The sequence below is a fragment of the Phyllobates terribilis genome, unplaced genomic scaffold (genome assembly GCF_046119375.1).
Source record: "Phyllobates terribilis strain yellow unplaced genomic scaffold, ASM4611937v1 Scaffold_11__3_contigs__length_659146591, whole genome shotgun sequence".
In the NCBI taxonomy this organism is placed as follows: Eukaryota; Metazoa; Chordata; class Amphibia; order Anura; family Dendrobatidae; genus Phyllobates; species Phyllobates terribilis.
In genome coordinates, this window is record NW_027362771.1 from 346,867,881 (window position 1) to 346,889,297 (window position 21,417).

Here is a 21,417-nt window from a genome sequence, read left to right on the forward strand (position 1 = left end):
CCAGGTCCTGGACTGCCAACCCCCAGGTGATTCTGGAGCGTGGTCCTGAGCTCCCTTTCTGACTTGTCCTTCTCTCTGGCCTCTCCCACCAGGGATCCACCTATGTCCGGCTCCCTCGGGCCTCTTGTTGGTAAAACCCTTGTCTCTGGGTTCCCTGACCCTATTCTTGGTTTGCCTTCCGGGTGGATTTAGTGGGTGGTCGTGGCAGATCCTGCCCACGACCTCCGGTCTCTGGCTAAGGATTAGTGCCCTCCACCAGCTTGGGATCCGGTACCCTTGTGCCAACTCTTCACCCTCTGGTCTAATTTTGGGTTCTTGGAGTTCCCTCTTCTCCCCCTCTGGGTCCTTCTTTCTCCTCTCACTTGGCCTTGGAGCTGGCTGATCTTCTCTGCTCTGCTCCTCAGGTTACACTCTGACAGACTGCCCAAACCTCTACAAAAAGACCCTGTTCTAAGATGGTTCCCACCTTATATACTCCCTCTATGTGTGAGCTCAGGTGACCAGCACCCAATGAGCTCCTAGCATTACCCAGACTGCTCCCCCTATCCTACTGGGATGTTCCACCCCCCTCCCACTCCAGCCAGGGACAGACACTGTCGTACCTGCACATTTCTCTAGTGGGAGTACCATTGGTCTGTCCCCTGGAAATGGGATGCATGTAGTGCATGCAGCCTACTGAGCTCAGCTCCACACTCCATCCTTACCCGGGAGTGGAATATCACACCTCAGGCTGAGGTGCAATACCCCTGTAGCAGCCGAATCCTCAGGGTGCTACACATGCATCCATCTTCTAGTCATCGATTAGAAGATTTTAGTATTTAGTTGCAGCACCTTAGATTACTAGCTGAACAAGCATTTGTGCAAGAGTCTGGAGAGAGCTGCTAGCCAGATGAACTCTTAGCCAGGCCAAGTATATAGGGAGCCTTTAGGATATGTGCACACGATCCTTTCTGGCAGCGTTTTGAACACAGTATACTTTATGCTGCGTCCAAAGTGCTGCACGCAAGTGAATCCGCATGTGTTCATTGAACACATGCAGATTCACCGCATCCTATACATTGCACTGAGAATGTCTCTGCAAGAGAAGTTGACATGCTGCGGTCTGTGAAGATTGGCAGAAACACAGACAGTGGGCATGGGATTTCTTGAAATCCCATCCACTATGCTCTAACATCTGGCCATTGTGGATTGTACACAGCACAAGTGTGCTGTGTCCAATCCGCAGCCATTCCTGACCGTGTGCACATACTCTTAGTGTGACGTCAGTGGTTTCATAAAGCTGTAGTATAACGCCATGTTAACATGTTGTGTTTTGCTGCGTTTATGCAAATTTTAAGCTGTGTTTTACAGTACCAGCAAAAGCTATGAGATTTCAGAAACCTCATGTCTAAGGGGTAGCGTTTCTCCTTATGGAGAGTGACACCAGCTCTGGCACGTCAAGGTAAGGAGGCTTATTTGCCATGCAATGCTCCTCTGGGAAATGTAATATGCAAATTGCCTCTTCAGCCAAATCAGTTCTCATACTTTGCACTGATGAGGGCCAACAGCCTGAAACACCATGTCTGCAAATTGAGATTCTGATTTGGCTTTTATCCCAAGTCATATTGCACGACTCGTTAAAGGGCTGATTGTGACTTGTAGGAGTACTACTTTCAATAGGTGGCGCTATAGAGTATAAGTCCTCTTTCTCTGAAGAGGCAATTTGCATAGAAATTGCATGCACACATTGTTTTTTTCCCAGACCGATTTGGAAAACTGCTGCATCTTTTGCAAACTGCAGCATGTCATATTCAGCGCTTTTTCACCTATAGAAAGCAATAAATTAGTGCAAAAAACAAACAAACGCAGGCATCAGGTTTTGCATCATTTTTTTTTGGGGGGGGGGGGGCACTAACCAGCATGCATAAGAGAAATGTGTGAACATAGCCTTATTGCTGGGCTCAATAGGAAGTTAGTATTGGACTGAGTGCCCACTACACGTCCCATGGTCCCTAATGATAATCCGCATGTGCTGTGCACATGCTGCGGAGATTTCCGCTGCGGATCATTGCGGAAAGATATGCAGCATGTTCATTAATTTTGCTGACACGCAGCGCAATTGCTGCCATTGAATCACTTAATATCTGCATCACTACATGTGCACATGCAGATATTATGAGATTCTATGTGCAGATGGTACCCAGGTTTGTAGACCAGGAGACTCCTCCAGACCTGGGTACCACAGAACCTGTTAAAAAAAGAATTTAAATTAAATAAAGATTATACTTACCTTCCGAAGGCCCCTGGCCTCCTCAGCAATGCGTCAGTGTTGGGCGGCTCTATTGTCTAAAAGGACCTTCCATGATGTCGTTTAGTTGTGACAGGTCATGTGACCGCTGACGTCGGCGGTCACATGAGTAAATGAAGCCATGGCAGGTCCTTTCACACCACCGCAAGCCGTGCAAGAGACCGGATGCAGGGGAGAAAAGACCGAGGGCCATCGGAAGGCAAGTATAATATTTATCTTACCATTTAATATTTTTTTTTTTTTTTTTTTTTTTAAACTATTACTTGTCATTATATAAATCCAAGCCGGTTGCATGGATTTATATAGTGTGACCAAGTTGACAAGCACTTTTCAAGTGATGCTAGAGAAAAAAAAAAAAAAAAAAAAAAAATAGTATGGCCATCAGCTGCACTTGCTTCTTCCCATCTGTCATATGCGCTTACTTCCATCCATGTTAGCAGCTCACTTAAGCCACCAGGGAGGTTTTCTGTGCAAGCAGTGACAAGCCACTACATCAGACCCAAATGCTCCTAGAACCTTTAAAATATTTACTAGTTATGTCTATCATGTCTCCAGGGGTGGATTAAGAGCAGCAAGGGCCCCGGGCAGTTTAGAAGGTGTGGGCTCCCCCCCCCCTCCACACACACCTGATTTATCACATGACATGTCACATGATCCCATGTGATAGTTCACATGAAATTAATTTGGCACAATATTAATTTTTTTTTTTTTTTTTAGGCTGTGTGCCCACTATGCGTTTAAGTGTTTGCACAGCGGCAAATCCGCTGCAGAAACGCTTAAAAAACGCATGGTAGAAGGTCTGCCATGTTCCAATGATAATCTGCATGTGCTGTGCACATGCTGCGGAAATTCCTGCTGCGGATCATTGCAGAAAAATCCGCAGCACTACCAATTATTTTGCGGAAGCGCGGAGTTTGCCACCATTGTCACGCATGTAATCCGCATCACTGCATCTGTACATGCGGATTCCATGCGTTTCAATGTGTGGATGGTACCCAGGTTTGGAGAAGAGGAGACTCCTCTGGACCCGGGTACCATAGAACCTGTAAAAAGCGAATAAAATAAAATTATACTTGCCTTCTGATGGCCCCTGATGTCTTTATCCGATGCGTCCTGGCTTGCCAGCAGCTCGTGATGGTCTGAAAAGGACCTGCCGTGACGTCATTTAGTCATGTGATGGGTCACGCGACTGCTAACGTCGGCAGGCCATCAGAAGGTAATTATATATTTTTATTTTTTACCATTCTTTTACAGTCACACTATAAATCCATGCTGGTTGCATGGATTTATATAGCGTGACTAAGTTGTCAAGCACTTTCCAAGTGATGCTAAAATTGCTTGGAAAGCACTTGTCAACCCACATGTGGAAATGCATGTGAAGAACGCTTCACATCCACATGTCCCTGGCAGGAAAAACGCATGTAAAATCCGCATGTGTTTTCTGCCAGGGGAGAAGCAGAAACACTCAAAAAAACAAGAGCATTTCTGCATCGTGGACACAGCCTTACATTAATTGTATGACTCAATATTGAGCGCATGTCACCATCTATACTCAGCGGGAGAACAGAGACACAAACCCCTGGCTCTGCTCCAGTCCTCCTGCTCTTCTCTGGTGCAGCACTGCAGGCCGGGTGCGCACTGCGTGACGTCACAGCTAGGAGACACGGCCGCGCACAGGGCCGTGTCTCCTAGCAGTGACGCGGCTGGGCCAGCACAGGGAAGTTAACTGCTGCAGTACTGGCCCAGCCGAAGTAGTAGCGGCCATGCGCCGCTGCTGGGGGAGCGGTCCGGGGCACCCCCGCCACTGTCTGCCAATATGTGCCGCACATATGAGGGCAATCTGGCCATAGACACCCTGGAGCCCCAGGCCCCCTGGAGGCAGCCCAGATTGCCCTCATTATAATCCACCTATGCATGTCTCACATGCACTGGTAGGCATCATAGTGGGATGATTTGGGTTTAAAAGTGGATCTGGCTTCTTATGTGACGCGCCCCCTGGGCCAGTGCTGTTTGGGGATTACCCGGAGCCGGATCAGATGGGGGTTGTAGTCTCCGAGTGGCGGTGACCCGGTCCGTGCCCAGGGTGTCAAACTCAGTGTGTGGCAGTCTTTACAGATGTTGTTAAAGGTCCTTAATGTCGACTACGCCACCTGTTGATTTGCGGTCACAAGGCCGCCGCTGCAGAAGGGTCCGCTGAGGCTGGTGGTGTGTGTGCAGCTCTGGTAGTATAACCCCCAACGGGAGGGGTATAGCCTCAGGGGGTCAGGTGTAGAGGATGGTGGTTGTGAAGGTGCAGGATGAATCAGCAAGAAGACTCAGAGTCGGGCTGTACAGTTCAGGGGTTTTTTACTTACGGGTGTTCTTACGGTCACTCTGGCCTGAAGCGACCACCCGAGCCATGCTGCGTCCACCAGGTCCTGGACTCGGCCAACCCCCAAGTAATTCTGGAGCGTGGTCCTGAGCTCCTGTCTGACTTTCCCTCTCTTCTGGCCGTTCTCACCAGGGATCCACCTATGTCCGGCTCCCTCGGGTCTCTTGGTGGGTACACCTCTTCTGGGTTCCCTGACCCTATACTTGGTCTGCCTTCCTGGTGGATTTGGTGAGGGTCATGGCAGATCCTGCCCACGACCTCCGGTCTCTGGCTAAGGTGTGCTTTTCTCTCTGCCAGCTTGGGATCCGGTACCCTAGGTGCCAACCCTTCACCCTGTTGCTTGTATTCTGGGGTCTTGGGGTTCCTTCTCCTCTCTGGGTCCTTCTGACTCCCCTCTCAGTCTTGGCCTTGGAGCTGGGCCCAGCCGGAACCACAACTCCCCGTCAGCCCTTCTGGCTGAGCTTCTCTGCTCCTCTGACTCTACAAAAGACCCTGTCCTAAGATGGTGCCCACCTTATATACTCCCTCTATGTGTGAGCTCAGGTGACCAGCACCCAATGAGCTCCTAGCCTTACCCAGACTGCTCCCCCTATCTGCCCCTACACTACTGGGATGTTCCACCCCCCTCCCACTCCAGCCAGGGACAGACACTGTCGTACCTGCACATATACTGGTGGGAGTACCGTTGATCTGTCCCCCGGAAATGGGATGTATGTAGTGCATGCAGCCTACTGAGCTCAGTTCCACACTCCATCCTTACCCGGGAGTGGAATATCACACCTCTGGTTTGAGGTGTAATACCCCTGTAGCAGCCGAATCCTCAGGGTGCTACATTCCCCCCTGGTAAATCACAGCACGTCCTCGGGCTGTAAGAGAATAAACATCCAAAACATACAAATTTTTTTTTTTCATAAAACATAAACATCATATATACTATCAGCATAAAACTTTCATATAAACATTTTTCATAAATAACACTCTTGTTCCTCCGGCCACGGTGCAACTTGTGACCGGGTAAAGTGCGACAGTCTCTTCTAGTAAAAATAACAGTTTCCTATAAAACCGGTAGGGGGCACTTTAGAAAGCGCAACTATATACAAGGGAAGGTATGGCCGCTCTCAGTCCTCGGCCAGGTATAAGGAAGGAATGACTGCTCTCAGTCCTTGGTCAGTGGGATTAAGGGACATACGGGTAACAGTTTACACTTGTCCCAACGGGGACATATTTAAAGCAGCAACAGTTCACTGTACCCCGACGGGTAACTATTTACAGACTCTTTACCGTACTTTAACGACGGCGTCCTCCTGCTCCTCCTTCAGACCCGTCCGGATCCTCTTGCTCCTCTTCACACTGTAGCTCCTCCTCCGTCAGGCGATGCACATGGAGGGCGTAGGGTCCTTTGGCACACTTGTGCCGGGTGAACGTGACCTCGTCCCCTACATACAGGTCACGACCTCTGTGTCCCTCCGGCAGATGGCTTTCTACGTCTCTGCGGGTTACAAAGACGTCGCCGGGGGTATGATGGTCTCTTATGAAGCCCCACCCATGCTGCAGGTTGAATTTAATCACAGTCCCGGTGGTATGGGGACCATGAGCTGCACGGGGGTTCCTCCTGGTCCGGCTCTTCTGCCCTGCGCTCTGTTCCTGCAGCCGCTGCTCACGGATCCGCCTCTTTCCGCTCTTGCTCGAAGGCTGACAACTGCTGGCGGCAGCACTCCACTCGCTCTGCTGCAGCTGCCCGCGTTTGAGTGAACCCCATGAGGTCTCCTCCGGTGGGGTCCCACTCAAATTGTGCTTCTTCTAGCGGGAGCGGGGTTCTCCTGACGGGCTTCGGAGCCGGAATCAGGGGCTCGCACAGGGGCCTTGCTCTTTGGAGTTCCAGTTGGTAGTACTCCTGGGGCCATACAAAGGGCTGCCCATCCGGGCACGTGTGCTGGGCAAATAGATCTTCGCCCAGGTGCGGCACTCGAGATGTTGAGGGCGCGTTGATGGTAGCGGCGCCCAGGTTGACCAGGCCTTGCGACCAGGCTTGGGGCACCCTAAAGGTAAAGGGCACCGTAAGGATGGCGGCGCCCGGGGTTACTCGGCCCTGCGACCAGGCCGGTGGCTCCGCGGAGGTAGGGGGCGCTGTTGGAATTGCGGCGCCCGGAGGTACTAGACCTTGCGACCAGGCCGATGGTATTTCCTGCTTCGCCGCGCTCAGGGTTGAGGCGCGTGACGTCACAGGGGTCGCGGCCGCGGCTTCTGCTTGAGGCCTTGTCTGGAGCAGTGACGATGCAGCGACGGGCACGGCAGGGGGAATTTCGGGCTCTGCGACGGGGAGCTGGGGCAGGCACGCGGTTTCTCGGCTCGGGGTAGTGACGTCCCCTTTACCTGCCTCCATCTGTTCAGCTCCCTCTTCGGCGCCGTCTCCGGCCTTCACTCCTCCTGCACCATCCTCAGAGGCGGTCCGTCTCCTCGTCTCGGGTGGCGTGCTTCGCTGGCGGGTTCTTGCCTGCAGGGCCATCTCTCGGCTCCACTCAGTCAGCGTCTCTCGCTGCACCTGGGCCATCCTCCATGCGAGGTGCTCCAGCTCGGTCTGCGCACACTCCCGGTCTCGGGGGAGCTGTGCCAGGATCTCCACTAAGCCTAGTGGGGTTGTTGCTTGCAGCAGGCTCCTGACCACAGGGTCGGTGCTGCCTGACTCTCCTTCCATCTCCGGGTACGACTTCTCCGGAGTCCTCTCCAGACTTCTTGTCTCCGGGTGCGCTCTCTCCAGACTCCTCCAGGCTGCACCCATCTTCGTTCTCTTGTTCTGTCTCCGCCCACATTGAAGGTGGTCCCGGGGCCACTTTGTGATTGTCAGTTCCAGGGGCAGTTCTCTCACGCTGATGGACATATCAATCATCACAGTCTCTGCTGGTGGGGGCGGTTTCCACTTTTGGTGCCATTCCTTGACCTGGCCCACGATGGGAGGTGACCTCTTGCCACCCTCTGGCACGCCCATAATGGCGTCCGCTCTTCCAAGGCGGGAAATCTTCTGGAAATGGCAGGAATCGTCTCCCAGTGGCGGCAAACTCCGTGGATGGCGGGAAAAAGCTGCAGATGGCGGGCAACCGGCGGGAAACGATCCGTGATGGTGTCCCATGGCGGGGACCCTCTGGAACCGGTGGGAGACTTCTTTTTGAGGTAAATGTGAACTTTCTTCAGGCACGCAGTACCCGGTGGTTGCGGGCACGTAATCCTGCCGACTACGCCAAAGTTGACGCGCCCCCTGGGCCAGTGCTGTTTGGGGATTACCCGGAGCCGGATCAGATGGGGGTTGTAGTCTCCGAGTGGCGGTGACCCGGTCTGTGCCCAGGGTGTCAAACTCAGTGTGTGGCAGTCTTTACAGATGTTAAAGGTCCTTAATGTCGACTACGCCACCTGTTGATTTGCGGTCACAAGGCCGCCGCTGCAGAAGGGTCCGCTGAGGCTGGTGGTGTGTGTGCAGCTCTGGTAGTATAACCCCCAACGGGAGGGGTATAGCCTCAGGGGGTCAGGTGTAGAGGATGGTGGTTGTGAAGGTGCAGGATGAATCAGCAAGAAGACTCAGAGTCGGGCTGTACAGTTCAGGGGTTTTTTTACTTACGGGTGTTCTTACGGTCACTCTGGCCTGAAGCGACCACCCGAGCCATGCTGCGTCCACCAGGTCCTGGACTCGGCCAACCCCCAAGTAATTCTGGAGCGTGGTCCTGAGCTCCTGTCTGACTTTCCCTCTCTTCTGGCCGTTCTCACCAGGGATCCACCTATGTCCGGCTCCCTCGGGTCTCTTGGTGGGTACACCTCTTCTGGGTTCCCTGACCCTATACTTGGTCTGCCTTCCTGGTGGATTTGGTGAGGGTCATGGCAGATCCTGCCCACGACCTCCGGTCTCTGGCTAAGGTGTGCTTTTCTCTCTGCCAGCTTGGGATCCGGTACCCTAGGTGCCAACCCTTCACCCTGTTGCTTGTATTCTGGGGTCTTGGGGTTCCTTCTCCTTCTCTCTGGGTCCTTCTGACTCCCCTCTCAGTCTTGGCCTTGGAGCTGGGCCCAGCCGGAACCACAACTCCCCGTCAGCCCTTCTGGCTGAGCTTCTCTGCTCCTCTGACTCTACAAAAGACCCTGTCCTAAGATGGTGCCCACCTTATATACTCCCTCTATGTGTGAGCTCAGGTGACCAGCACCCAATGAGCTCCTAGCCTTACCCAGACTGCTCCCCCTATCTGCCCCTACACTACTGGGATGTTCCACCCCCCTCCCACTCCAGCCAGGGACAGACACTGTCGTACCTGCACATATACTGGTGGGAGTACCGTTGATCTGTCCCCCGGAAATGGGATGTATGTAGTGCATGCAGCCTACTGAGCTCAGTTCCACTCCATCCTTACCTGGGAGTGGAATATCACACCTCTGGTTTGAGGTGTAATACCCTTGTAGCAGCCGAATCCTCAGGGTGCTACATATGCATCCATCCTGGGATTGCCTATAAACAGGAGGAAGGCTAAATATTACCCTTTACAGGGAATCTGTCAAAACGTTTGACCTACCTAAACTATTAATATGGGTATACAGGTTATAGACTACTGAGTGATACCTGTCTCATATCAGATTCCTTGTTAAGAAATCATATTTTATCACTTTATGTAAATGACCTCTTCCAGGCTATGGGGAGGACGCTGCCTGGAAGATACTCAGCCTCCAGAGATCATTTTAAATAGAGTGGGGAGTTACCAGTGGGAGACATTTAAGTCTTGAAAACACTTCTGCAGCTCTGCCAGTGATCGGGAAGCTGAGGAGATCCTGCAGATGTCAGGTATCAAAAATAGTTCACCAAGTACCCTATATTTATTATGCAACTTTGCTATATATATATATATTATATATATATATATATATATATATATATATATATATATATATATATATATATATATATATATATATATATATATATATATATATATATATATATAATGATGGTAGGGTATGAGATATATTTTTGTCTTTTGTAGGTTTTGCTTCTTTTTGCTAGTGTGAACATGCTCCTATTTCTTGCATGTCTACCATCTTAGACCTCAGTTCACATTGCTTGGTTAGATGTCAGGTATAATCACACAGCTTTGCAGTGAGATCAGAGGGTAACCACCTCCCCATAGCCTGGAAGAGGTCATTTACATGAAGTGATATCAGATGCTTTGTTAAGAAATCATATTTTATGAGACATACAGGGATGACTTTACAGCAGTCTATAACCTGTATGCCCATATTAATTTAGATGGGTCAAATGAGGTGACAGATGTCAAGTAAAATCCTATGTCTTAAATAAGTATGGGCTGGATACCGATTCTTTAATTTTGGAAATAAGATTGAAGGCTGTGGACACCTTTAGGGCAATATTATTATTTTTTTTAACCACATGTCTATACATGTTTTTTTCTGCATTAGAGGGGTTGTCACTCTGCAGTTAGGCACTGTGGATTCGCTGGTATGAGACCTGGTAACGGAGGGTATGTGTTATACATACCCCTGGCCATTCAGAGCCGCCTGGCGCAATACAGTTGTATGGAGCAAGGCCACACCCAGTCTAGGTGACTGGCCAGTTGCTGCATTCAGCTAGAAGGCGTGGCCTTGTGCAATACAAGTGTATGGAGAGTGAGGCCATGCCCACTGGCCAGGAGTATGTAAAACTTTCATAACCTCCATTACCAGGTCTCATACTGGCAAATCCCTGCAGCGCACAGTGCCTATGCTGGGGGTTTCATAAGTCTACAGTCACAGTGACTGCAGACTTCACTTTTGACCAGACAACCCATTTAAAGGGACAGATTGTAGTTTGGTGCTGAGAGACTGTAAATAATCATTGTAGACAAGTTATTTAAAAAAAAAAAAAAAGAACCCTGCCATTTGTAGCTGAATGCAGTGGCAGAGTTTAGAACCTGCAGTTGGTAAATGATAGCTTTTTAGTTAAAGTCTACCAAACTGAAGATATTTTCTGACAATCTACCCTATAGGATAGCAGTCAGCCAAATGCTATTAGTGGGGGGCATTTATAATCCATAGGCCTTTTGAACCTCTGCTCAACCAGCAAGCTGTTCAGTAATGTTATTGGTAGCAACACATCCAGAGTAAAAATTAAAGCATTCCCATCAAAGTTTATTCTTATATATTGTAATTATATGGCACTGTACTTCCAATTGCTCATTTTAACTTTCTATCCAGCCAATTATCTTCTCTGCTGTGTATAGAAGTTGTCTCTTCAGAGGGGGAAGAGAACTAGAACTCCTGCCACCTATAGGAAGTAGCAATCCTAAAAGTCAATATTGACCCTTTAAGGAGCCTTGTCATATGACTTATGATAAGCTCTATGAAGAAACATGAAGTCTCTGCATTTATCATTTCCCCCCCTCTTCAACTCCTGACCCAGCTGCTCATTCCCCTTGCTAGAAACTTTTGCAGCAGCTTGACTCATGCAGGGAAAATTGACCTCCTGTTTTTACATAGAGCTTAGGATTCAGCTAGTCATTTTTTTAATCACGTGATAGCCCTAATGGAAAAAGAAAACAAATTCTGGGTAGGAGAGCAAAATAAGCAATTGTAAGTACAGTGCCATATAATATTGATAGCAATATAATGGGAATGCTTCTTTAATACTCCCCTCAAATACAGAGATAAAACACACAGAAAGCTGTGTATACAAGTAATGCACACTTGGCAACACATCACCATACTGTTACTATAATTATATGCCCTTGCTTCAATCCCTGCTGTACTGTCTGTATTCTCTCGCTTCCTCCCCTGCCCAGGAGCTGTGGTATGATCAGACCATGTTCAGTACATGGACACAGCCATTGATTAAAATGAACTTTTATTCATGGGAAAGCCCCTTTAAGCACTGCTGTACCTCCATATACATAAAATAACCCACCTTCTGTCAGTGCTACCTGCAACCAGTCTTTGGCTTATTCAAGCAAAACCTGGAGCCAATGACTGCCACTTCTTTCAATAGTATCCATGTTCTGGAGGATGTTGACACTTAAAAATAATGTAGGCCCACTGATTCTTTTAAGTTGTATTTGTGGCCTGGTGACACAGTATGTATTTTCCAGACCGGGGGGGGCAGGTGCATCTTATGGTCTGAACGTGACTTACCAGATAGTTGTGGTGGAGTGGGATTGCAGGGCCCTCCATTCCCTCGAACCCGGTGGCAGCAGAAGTGAGATGCTCCGGTGAGGCAGAGTGGCTGCGGTCATCTTCCTGAAGCTGTGATCTACAGGAAAATGGCCACCTAAAATGGCACATGCGCAGACTGAGCTCAGGCAGCCATTTCCCTGCAGATCACAGCTTCAGGAAAAGGCCACCCACCTCTTCTGCTGCAGTTGCTGGGTTCGTGAGGGAGGGAACAGAGGGCCCTGTGATCCTGCTCCACCACCACTGAAATTCCCCAGCCACCTGAGTAAAGGGAATCTTACTAGATTTGTGTTGCCTCAACTGAAAGCACAATATAGGTGAAAAGAAAAAAAATCCAACGATTTGTCACTGGGTGCTGCAGTTACATCTTAGATGTAAAGTGCAGCACAGCTGAGAAGGCTTCCCTACTACCCCCCCCCCCCCCCAGGTGATATCAGACCTCTACGCAGCCAGAGGGAAACAAAGCGTGCTCCATGGGAGCAGGCGGTGAGGCAGAGCAGGGCACATCACAGGAATATGATAATTTAGCATAGAGGCAGCGATTTAGGGCAATAGTAAGCAAATAGGAGGGGTTTTGCTTAGGTTCACCTAGATGCCAAGTCTCTGGAAAACACTTTATAAAACCAGATTTCTCTGTAGTCAAACCTCTGCTATGGGCCATACAGGCAAGTATAGAGTTACTTTTCTATCACCTGTATGCCCATAGCAGAGGTCTGATATCACAGGGGTGACACATTCCCTTTAAGTATTGATATTGCTGTAAAAATACTGACCTGTATTTTATTTACTATAAATTGTGTAGTTTAAGAAACATGTCATGCAAAATAATGCTATTAACCTGCAGAAGTGGGGTTAATATGTAGGTTAGAGTTCTGACACTGCAGCAGCGGCACTGAGCCCCGCTGCCGGGAGGAAGTTAACCCCCACCCTTTCCAGACAGCATTCAACTTCCAATCATGGGGTGGTGTCGCTTTACATGACAGGTTCCCTTTAATTATTCCATCAATGGGACTATATGAGGGCTTGCTTTTTGCATGGCAAGCTGTAATTTTATTGGTACCATTTTAAGATCTTTTGACCCCCTACTGCTTTTGAGTAAAAGGGAAGCCTATATTAAAGTAGATTTTTTAGTTGAATGTTTTCAGATATGGCAATACTAAAGACTTCCTTTACTTCATTAATGCATTGAGAGAAGGGCAATTCAGGTTCTCATGGAAACTTAGCAATTATATTTTTAGTCCACCTAGGAGACATGAAGTTGCAATATTAGTGTTCTTGACATATTTCTCTTCCCATGAAGCTTCAAGGCCTTCAGTAGATCCCAGCTGCCATGGGAAATCAGCTCCCTGCAGTCATGTTCTGGTGGGAGAAGGGGGCCCATGGGCACTGGTATAGACACCCTAGTTTAAGAGAATCTCTCACCCCCTGGAATGTTTTTACTTAATATAGGCACACCGGTAATAGAATAGTGGAACCAATCATACCTGTATGCCAATATCTGCAGTCTTCATGTGCAGAAATAATTTCAGGTTCCAGGACCTGGAAGAAGTGCCCACCTCCTCCCCTGCATATCAGTGCCCTCAATATGTGGTATGACCACCCTAATTCTTCTAGGTACATTTGCAGAGTGATTTCAGATTATAGTTTGGTATACGAGTAACCAACGATACTAAACAGGTAGTCATCATTTTCATATGTAGGAGGGCTTAACCCTAGAACGCATGACCATAAAAATCTACACTTTCACATACCTGGGACCTTTTAGGCCCGTGTGCAAATAACATAGAATAACTCAGACAAACAACTATATACATGAAGAATACCTAGAGTTTCAAAATTCTAACTAAAGTAATCTTGCAGAAAATAGAAAACAATTAACAGGGCGGGCCTGCGAGGCCCCAGGTATGCGTTCTAGGGTTAAAAGGAGTTGTCTACCAATTTCACATTGATGCCCTATCCAAAGGAATTATCGTCCAGGGTCCTGCACGCTGCACCCCCGCCGATCAGCCGTTATCAACGTCCGGAGGTCCTTATCTGTGGTGCTTGGCTGTCAAGTTGTAGTGGCTGGCACTTATTACTGTACATCTGCCTCCTATTTGAATGGGAGATGAATATGTAGTACCCTGCTGTGGCCACTACAGATGGATGGCCAAGCACTGCAGGATAAGGCATCAATGTGAAAGTAGTGGACAACTCCTTTAAGACCGTATGAGGAACAGCTAAACTGCTACAAAAGATGACGCTGAGGAAAAGTTTCAAGTCAGAGGTCATGCACCATGGCAAAACTAAGCATAGTAATGAGACAAGGTAGTTCTACAGCATCAGCAAAATCTTTCCCAAGCAAAGACACATGCAGACTGGGGTTTCAAGATATGCAGTTCAATAACTTTTGAAGCACAGAAAAAAATGCCCAACAATCAGGACAGTTGATGCAGTGGTTGGCCAAGGAAACTGCAGCAGATGACATTATGCTAACATCCCTTCAAAGTTAGACCATGTTCAGCAGTGCCATCAGTTCAAAACTGGCAGCAACCAGTGGGACCAAGCTACACCCATCTACTTTTCAGGGAAGTCTGGCCAGAAGTGGCCTTCAGAGAGGAATTGTGGTCAAAAATCCATACCTTTGACACAGGAATAAAGCCAAGTGGATGAACCATGTATGAAAACAGGAATTTTGTTGCAGAAAATGGTAGATGCTCTGGACTGATGAGTCAAAATATCAAAATATGAAATATTTGGCTGTAAATTGAAGGAAGTTTTCTTAAAGGGCCGAAGGCTGGAACAATAAGGTTTGTCTGCAGGCAGCGATGCATGGTGGTGGATCATTGCATGCTTGGGGCAGCATGCCAGCAAATGGCATTAGGGATTTGGACTAGATTAATGGCATCAATGCTGAGAAACACAGGCAGAAACTTAATCATGCAATATAAGGGAGGCATCAGTCTTCCTGCAGAAGCTTGGAACCAAAAATGCTATATACACACACAGCCAATATCATTAAGTGCCATTTATTTATTTTGTTTATATAGCACCATCATATTCTGCAGCACTTAATATATGTCATTGCTGTCCCCATTGGGGTGCAGCGTATATTCCTTATCAGTATGCATTTGGAGTGTGGGAAGAAACCAGAGTACTCCAATGCAAACATCGGGAGAACGTACAAACTCCTTGCAGAGGTTGTCCTGGTAAAATTTGAACCTAGGAGAAGCCAGGGCTGCAAGTCAACAATGCTAACCACTGACGCACCATGCTGTGCATCTTTAGCGTAAAGGAGTCCTGGAAGTGTTAATACAGCACACCCTATTAAACTCAATAGGGGGTGATGTGCAGTAGCCAGCCACAACCACTCTTCAGGAGCCATGGGCTCTTAAAATTGCCTTACCTGGACAGTCAACGCAGATTCTGAAAAAAATTACAGTATTTACACTACATGGAACAAGATTGCACAGATTTATTTTTTGCTACTTCAGGCTATCAGATCCAAGGATATTTCATGGTACCCCCTAGAAGCTTTCCCCCAAAAAACTAAATTTCTTTAGTTTGGAGGCAGCAAGCCACATTATATGTCACCAAGATACAGCAGAAACTGACAAGTCAGATGGAATGTTATGATGCATTTATACAAGAACACAGTACTTATAAGGCTCTAAGCATCATGTACGACATGCGTTGTAAAGCTCTTCCATTAAGCCACTTACAATAATACTTCCACTGATTGTGGGGATACATATGGAATACATCATGTTGATTATTCTATTTAGATTGAGAAAGCCCATGTAAAGCTTTTTCTGTGATTAATAGTCAAGAATATATCAATGGTTTTGGGTTCTATTTACTCAAGCCAGTGTAAATCTTGCAGTGCAGCTCTTTTGCCTTTATGCATTACAATTATGGTTTTTAGTCATTTAGTTTTATGTTTTTTGTAGTTATCAAAAAAATTACATGTTTACCTAAGATATAGCTATAGGCACTTAAATGCAGCAGTCTTTAATATGCCCTGTTTAAGTTGAATTATTTTTCAGAGTCACTACAGGTCTGAAAGCACTTCAGGTGGCACAATACTGTGCACCAGATATTTTCTTAGAGTCTATGGCAGACCAGGGATGCACAATTTTCTCTTGTCTGAGGGCCATGAGTATATGCCATAAGTGTCTAAGATGCAAGGTCCACAACTGGAAAATTGGAATCTCCCTTAATGAGTACTCTGAATGCCTGTAACCCTCAACATTCACATATGCCTGGTGAACCCATGTCTATTTACAGTGGTTGGTTTTTGCCAATCCCTGCAGCTAATCAACAAGTTACTCACTTCTGTCAGATGTTACTTTATACAGAAAGTTGGGGGCAGTTGCACAAGATATGGTGGGCACATGTGGCCCCCAGGTTGTGCACCCTTGACAGTGTGAAAATAACTATAGCGTTCATTGAAGCTTAACTACAAGTGGACGTAGAGGGTATGCCGAGTAGTTTTGTGTTATCTAACTCAGTTATCTACTATATAATTGTCTTATCCCGTCTGTCCAGGAAATCCCACGTCGCTGATTTGCTTGGCCACGGCCGGACCAGATGGTGGCTGTTAGCGGCTCAACTGCCACATGGGGGTCGGCTGCGACGCAGCCGGGAGATGACGCGGCCAATCAGCGATATTGGCGTGAACTTTAAAACACCGCTGTCCTGATTGGCGCAGCCCGGCCGCGAAATGGCGCCGGATTTGAAACACGCAGGCCACCATCGGGAAATGACTGGTGCTAGCCGGTCATCTCCCGGCTGCTCGCAGCAGAAGTACCCCGACCGGCGGCCTCGCTCACTGGTCCTCCCTTCACACTTGCCGTCGGGAGATCAGCGGCCCTAGCCGCTGATCTCCCAACAGTAGCCGCATGGAGGTCAGCGGCGATGCAGCCGGGGATAACCCTGCCCACAGCACGTCATTTACCGTGGTACGCGGAACAGGAGACCCTTGGCTGCAGCCACAAATAGCGGAAGCAAGAGCCGGCTGCAGGAATAAGGATGTTGTCACAAGCAGTATTGACAAGATGTAATTACATAATTCATTAGGGGCCCCGGGGGGGGTTAATTTAAAGTAGTGCACAACCCATTTAAACACCGCTTCGCTGATTAGTCGCGCCCGGTCACCCGCATACATAATCTAGAATACCCGATGCGTTAGAATAAGGCCACCATCTAGTATTTACATATTTGCAGTCCACCACCAGTGCTGTGAATGAAACCAATAATGAATTGTGTTGTTTTTTAACAAGTTCCAGGCACCACCAGAAATTTATTCCAGTCAGGGACTGGAGTAAATTTGACAATTCCTGCCACAAAAGTAGAGTAAACATGCCTATTCTGGTCAAGTTGGTCATGTCAAAAAGTGGTAACATATCTGCTCAACTTGATGTTGAGGGTTTTTCCTCTTAGATTGTGCATATTTACCTCATTTAAAGATTTATTTTAGTATGTAACAAGTTTAATAGGTGCCATCAGAAGAGAACCAGTGTTACATTTTTTTGTCATCTAGTTTGTTGATTTATGGTGCCTGTCTGCCTACCAGGCACTAGAACATAAGTAGGTCTTAAAGACCAGCACAATGTTGTGTAGATACAAACTGGAACAATACTGTACACTGTTCAGATAAGGGAAGTGAAGCACTGCAATTCTGAATGGAATTTTTCTGCTATTAGTATTTATATAGGTATTGCAACTGTCAGGCCACTCATGGTATGCTAAGTTTTACATGGATTTTGGAGAAAATTCTGCTGTAGAATCCACCTTCATAGTCCAAATAAGCTTTCCTATAGGTATTGTTTATTGCCATGAGTCTTTCCAGCAGGGGAGGGGAAAATGCAACATGTCAATCCTTGGCCTTTTTGCTTAAAGAGTTTTGCATTTCACAACCACCATCAATAAAAGGAAAAATATATATCATACATACAGCACATTTAAAGCTTGTTATTAAGAGTAACATAGAGCGTGTGGAGGTAGTCTTAGTTTGAAATAACTCATGATCTTACAAAAAGTGAGATGCCTGTAGCAGCATCAGTTAATATATAGCTATACACACTATCCAATTCACAACCATTATGGCTCTACAATTTTGAAGTGGCGAGGCCACATATGCCGCATTGAGAGAACACAAAGCACAACATAACCCTCCTCTGGATACAAGCAGTGACAGAGCAACTTAGACAAAGTTAATGCGGAAGTTTTTTTTTTTTTTTGGGGGGGGGGGGGGGGTCATTATGTTTGTTACACTACAAAACCAGCAACATAGTACCATTACAGGAGATATTACTTGTTCCATTCCCAGTGATAAGCAACTGAGGGTTTACAGAGACAATTGTTTTTATAGCAACAGCTCAAACATTAGTAGGTCTGGTTGCTGGGACTGTTTATTCTAAAATAGCTGAACACCTGAAATGTTGATATTACAAAGGGGAAGGAGATTTACATCTTGAAGAAACAAGTTGCCAATACTAGTTTTCTGGAGGGGCATCTTATTCAATTCATGAATTATCCATCTCCCAGCACAATAAAATTACAATTCTAATCAAATTGAGATATATAGCAAGCAACTCTGCCAGCATAGAATAAAAAAAAAAAAAGTTTGGATTTCTTGTGCAAAAAACCACCACCACCTACAACTTGACCATATGAACAGCAAAGTGGATTAACTTTGAAATGAACAGGAAGAGTGTCAAGTGCATCTGCATGTGAACAAAGCCCATGATAGGGTATGTGCAACAGAATTTTCTGAACCAAGAACACTGCAGTTTCCCCATTACCAAAATGAGACTTCTAAAATCTCACGCTGCTTATTTTTTCCTTGCAAATGTGAAGCATCAAGACTGCAGCATGTTAATTCTCAGCGTTTTCCCACTTATTCAAATGAACACGTCAAAAGTGCACATATTTCACGCAGCTTTTTTATTCCTGTCGAGGTTATTTGCAGCAGAAATTTCTGCACCAAAAAGATTTACGTGAGCACATACCCATTTATGGTGCAGAATGCCTGCTGCAAATGATAGTGATAACTACACAATTGACAGGGCAACAGTTAAAATGATACCACATTTAGAGGCCCTTACAGGCAGTGTGCGTGCAGCTGTGAATTTAGTTTATACCCCCCAATATATGCAAAACTGATCGGAATTAAATAGCTTTATCGCCCCCCCCAAAAAAACAAAAAAAAACAAACATGTTTAAACAAAAGCCCTAATACTAGTTGTAGTGAAAGATATTGGCTGTGAATTTAAACTCCTTACTAGAGTAGAAAAACCCATACCCTTATATTTATGTTACACATACTTCTGTATCAGCAAGCTCTGTCATAGTTTATATAACTTGTTACAGAGGTACAGGAATGTAAAGAATATAAATATTACATCCTCCTTTTCATAATATTTAACACTTAATAGACAAGAAAGTGTAAACAGGTGAACATGTTTAGCCAGCACCATTGATATCCACTGTGTTACAACAACCAAATGCCAGTTATTTCAAGTATGAATTTTAGCCGTGTTTTCCATGGATAAGACGCATACCCATCATGGTCTATTTACAGGTCTTTTAGCAGAATGAGTAGTATGCACCAAAACAGACATACGATTTTGACCAGAATCACAAATGAATCTTGTCACAAAACTGTAGGACTAAAACAGTTTCAAACCTATATAACGTGCCATCACAAGTCTATGGGTAAGAAAATAAACCTATATCTTTGCAATGACAGGTTTGATCCCAATATGAAAAAATAAAATTGATATCCCATTTATCCACACTGGTATTAAAAGCCTTTTTTTCTAACCTATAAGGGTGCGCTCCCATGTTCAGGATTTGCTGCGTGTTTATGCAGCATCAAAACCGCAGCGGCCAGATGTTACAGCATAGTGGATGGATTTCTAGAAATCCTATGTCCACCATGCATCTGCCCATCACCTGTGCAAACTGATATGCATTGCGGCAATTGCTCTTGCGAGTATGTATGTGAATTTTCCCAATACATTTAGATGGAGGGGGGGGGGGGCAAACAAAAACAGGTTGTGCATAAGAGATAAAATTTCCCCCCCCAAAAAAAAAAAAAAAAAAAAAAAACACCCCACACACACATGACATCTGAATGAGCCCCAAGACACAGATTGCTCACCTAGAGACATGGCTTACTTCAGTGGACAGCATTGGGACTGCCTGGTGTAAGGGCATGACATTAGGCAAAGCCAGAAGGATACAGTTTACACAGAACTAATCTCTAGCGTCTGTACAGCATCTTAAAAGGGTACACTGGAGGTCACAGAAACTTTCATACAACAGCACAAGCCTTATAAGTGATTTTACATGGGGCTGCAAGCAAGGGCAATACTCAGGAATCACATTGCACACTATATTATACCCATTGCAGCTGTAGGAAATGTAGTTGAGCAACTGATTAACAAGAAAACTAAAAAGTTGCTGAAGATACAACAAGTCAGAACTGAGAAAGTCATCAAAGAGAAGATGAAAGGCAGAAGGAATATGAGCGGTTTTACAATGGGAGAAGCAGCCATGGAGGATGAGGGGGAGGCAGCACTCACCTCTTCCTCCAGGTTGCTGTTGTGCTCAGTGTCAGACTTTAGGGTACTCATGGCGTACAGACCGACAGCGGATTCCTCTGCAGAGTCCACGGTTGCTGGTGGTGGGGTCCCCTGCTATACTAGAGAATGTGCCCCCTTCTTGCCCCTGTGCTGCACAACTTGTGGTGCCCGCAGCTTCAGTTGGGAGAGCTTGTGCCCAACTTTCATGTGGTGCGGAGGTGCCCGGTGCGGGTGCCAGGTATGTCTGCGGTGGAGCGGTGTCTGTGAGTGCTGAGGTGGAGAGTGCAGAAGAAGTGAGGCGGAGTGGGCGCTCTTTATACCGGCCCTTCCTGAAGTGAAAGCTTCATTAAGGAGGGGGAGTGAGCTCCAGGACGAGCATGGAGGTTCATCAATTAAAGTTCCACAGGCTGGGAGGGGAGGAGGAGGAGGAGGAGGAGGAGGGCTGTGCCCAGTGATGCACGGAGTGGGATCAGCTGCTTGTCCTCCATGAGGGAGCAGCCAATAATCTCCTTCTCATCACCCTCTGGGCTGCTGTGGTGGTTTTTTTTTTTACACAAAAAAAGAGAAAGTAAAAACTTTATATGGAACTTTTGGTAAACTTGTACCATTGTTTAGGAAGAAGGGAAGAACTCTATGCCGGCACACAATGGGTTACTAGCCTGTATGAAGAGTGGTGAGCTGATGGCACCGGGGGAGTTAATGATCAGTGACCACAGTCAGTCATGGGAATATGTGTGTGGTGAGGGAGAAAACACCAGTGACTGGCGCGTGCTCTGTGTGGGTCCTCCGGGGACAGGCCTTCAGCCCGCTGGTGGCTGTGAAGCATGAGGAGATTTACTTCAGACAGCACCTATGAAACCTGCACGTCCTGCTGCTCACATTTCCGAGCATTCCTGTTTGGCCACGTTCACACGTTCAGTATTTGGTCAGTATTTTACCTCAGTATTTGTAACCAGGAGAGGAACAATCAGAGGAAGAAACACGTCACCACTTCTGTATTT

At 46.8% G+C, this 21,417-nt stretch overlaps 1 protein-coding gene across 1 annotated transcript in view; it reads right to left on the reverse strand.

Moving 5' to 3' along the window:
* Nucleotides 1-20,794, reverse strand: part of RBPMS2 (RNA binding protein, mRNA processing factor 2) — a 45,050-nt gene extending 24,256 nt beyond the window's left edge. The window contains exon 1 of the mRNA XM_073652857.1: nucleotides 20,417-20,794. Coding sequence (XP_073508958.1) covers nucleotides 20,417-20,467 — 51 coding nt within the window. The 5' untranslated portion in view covers nucleotides 20,468-20,794. The remainder of the gene's footprint in view (nucleotides 1-20,416) is intronic.
* Nucleotides 20,795-21,417: the final 623 nt, after the last annotated feature.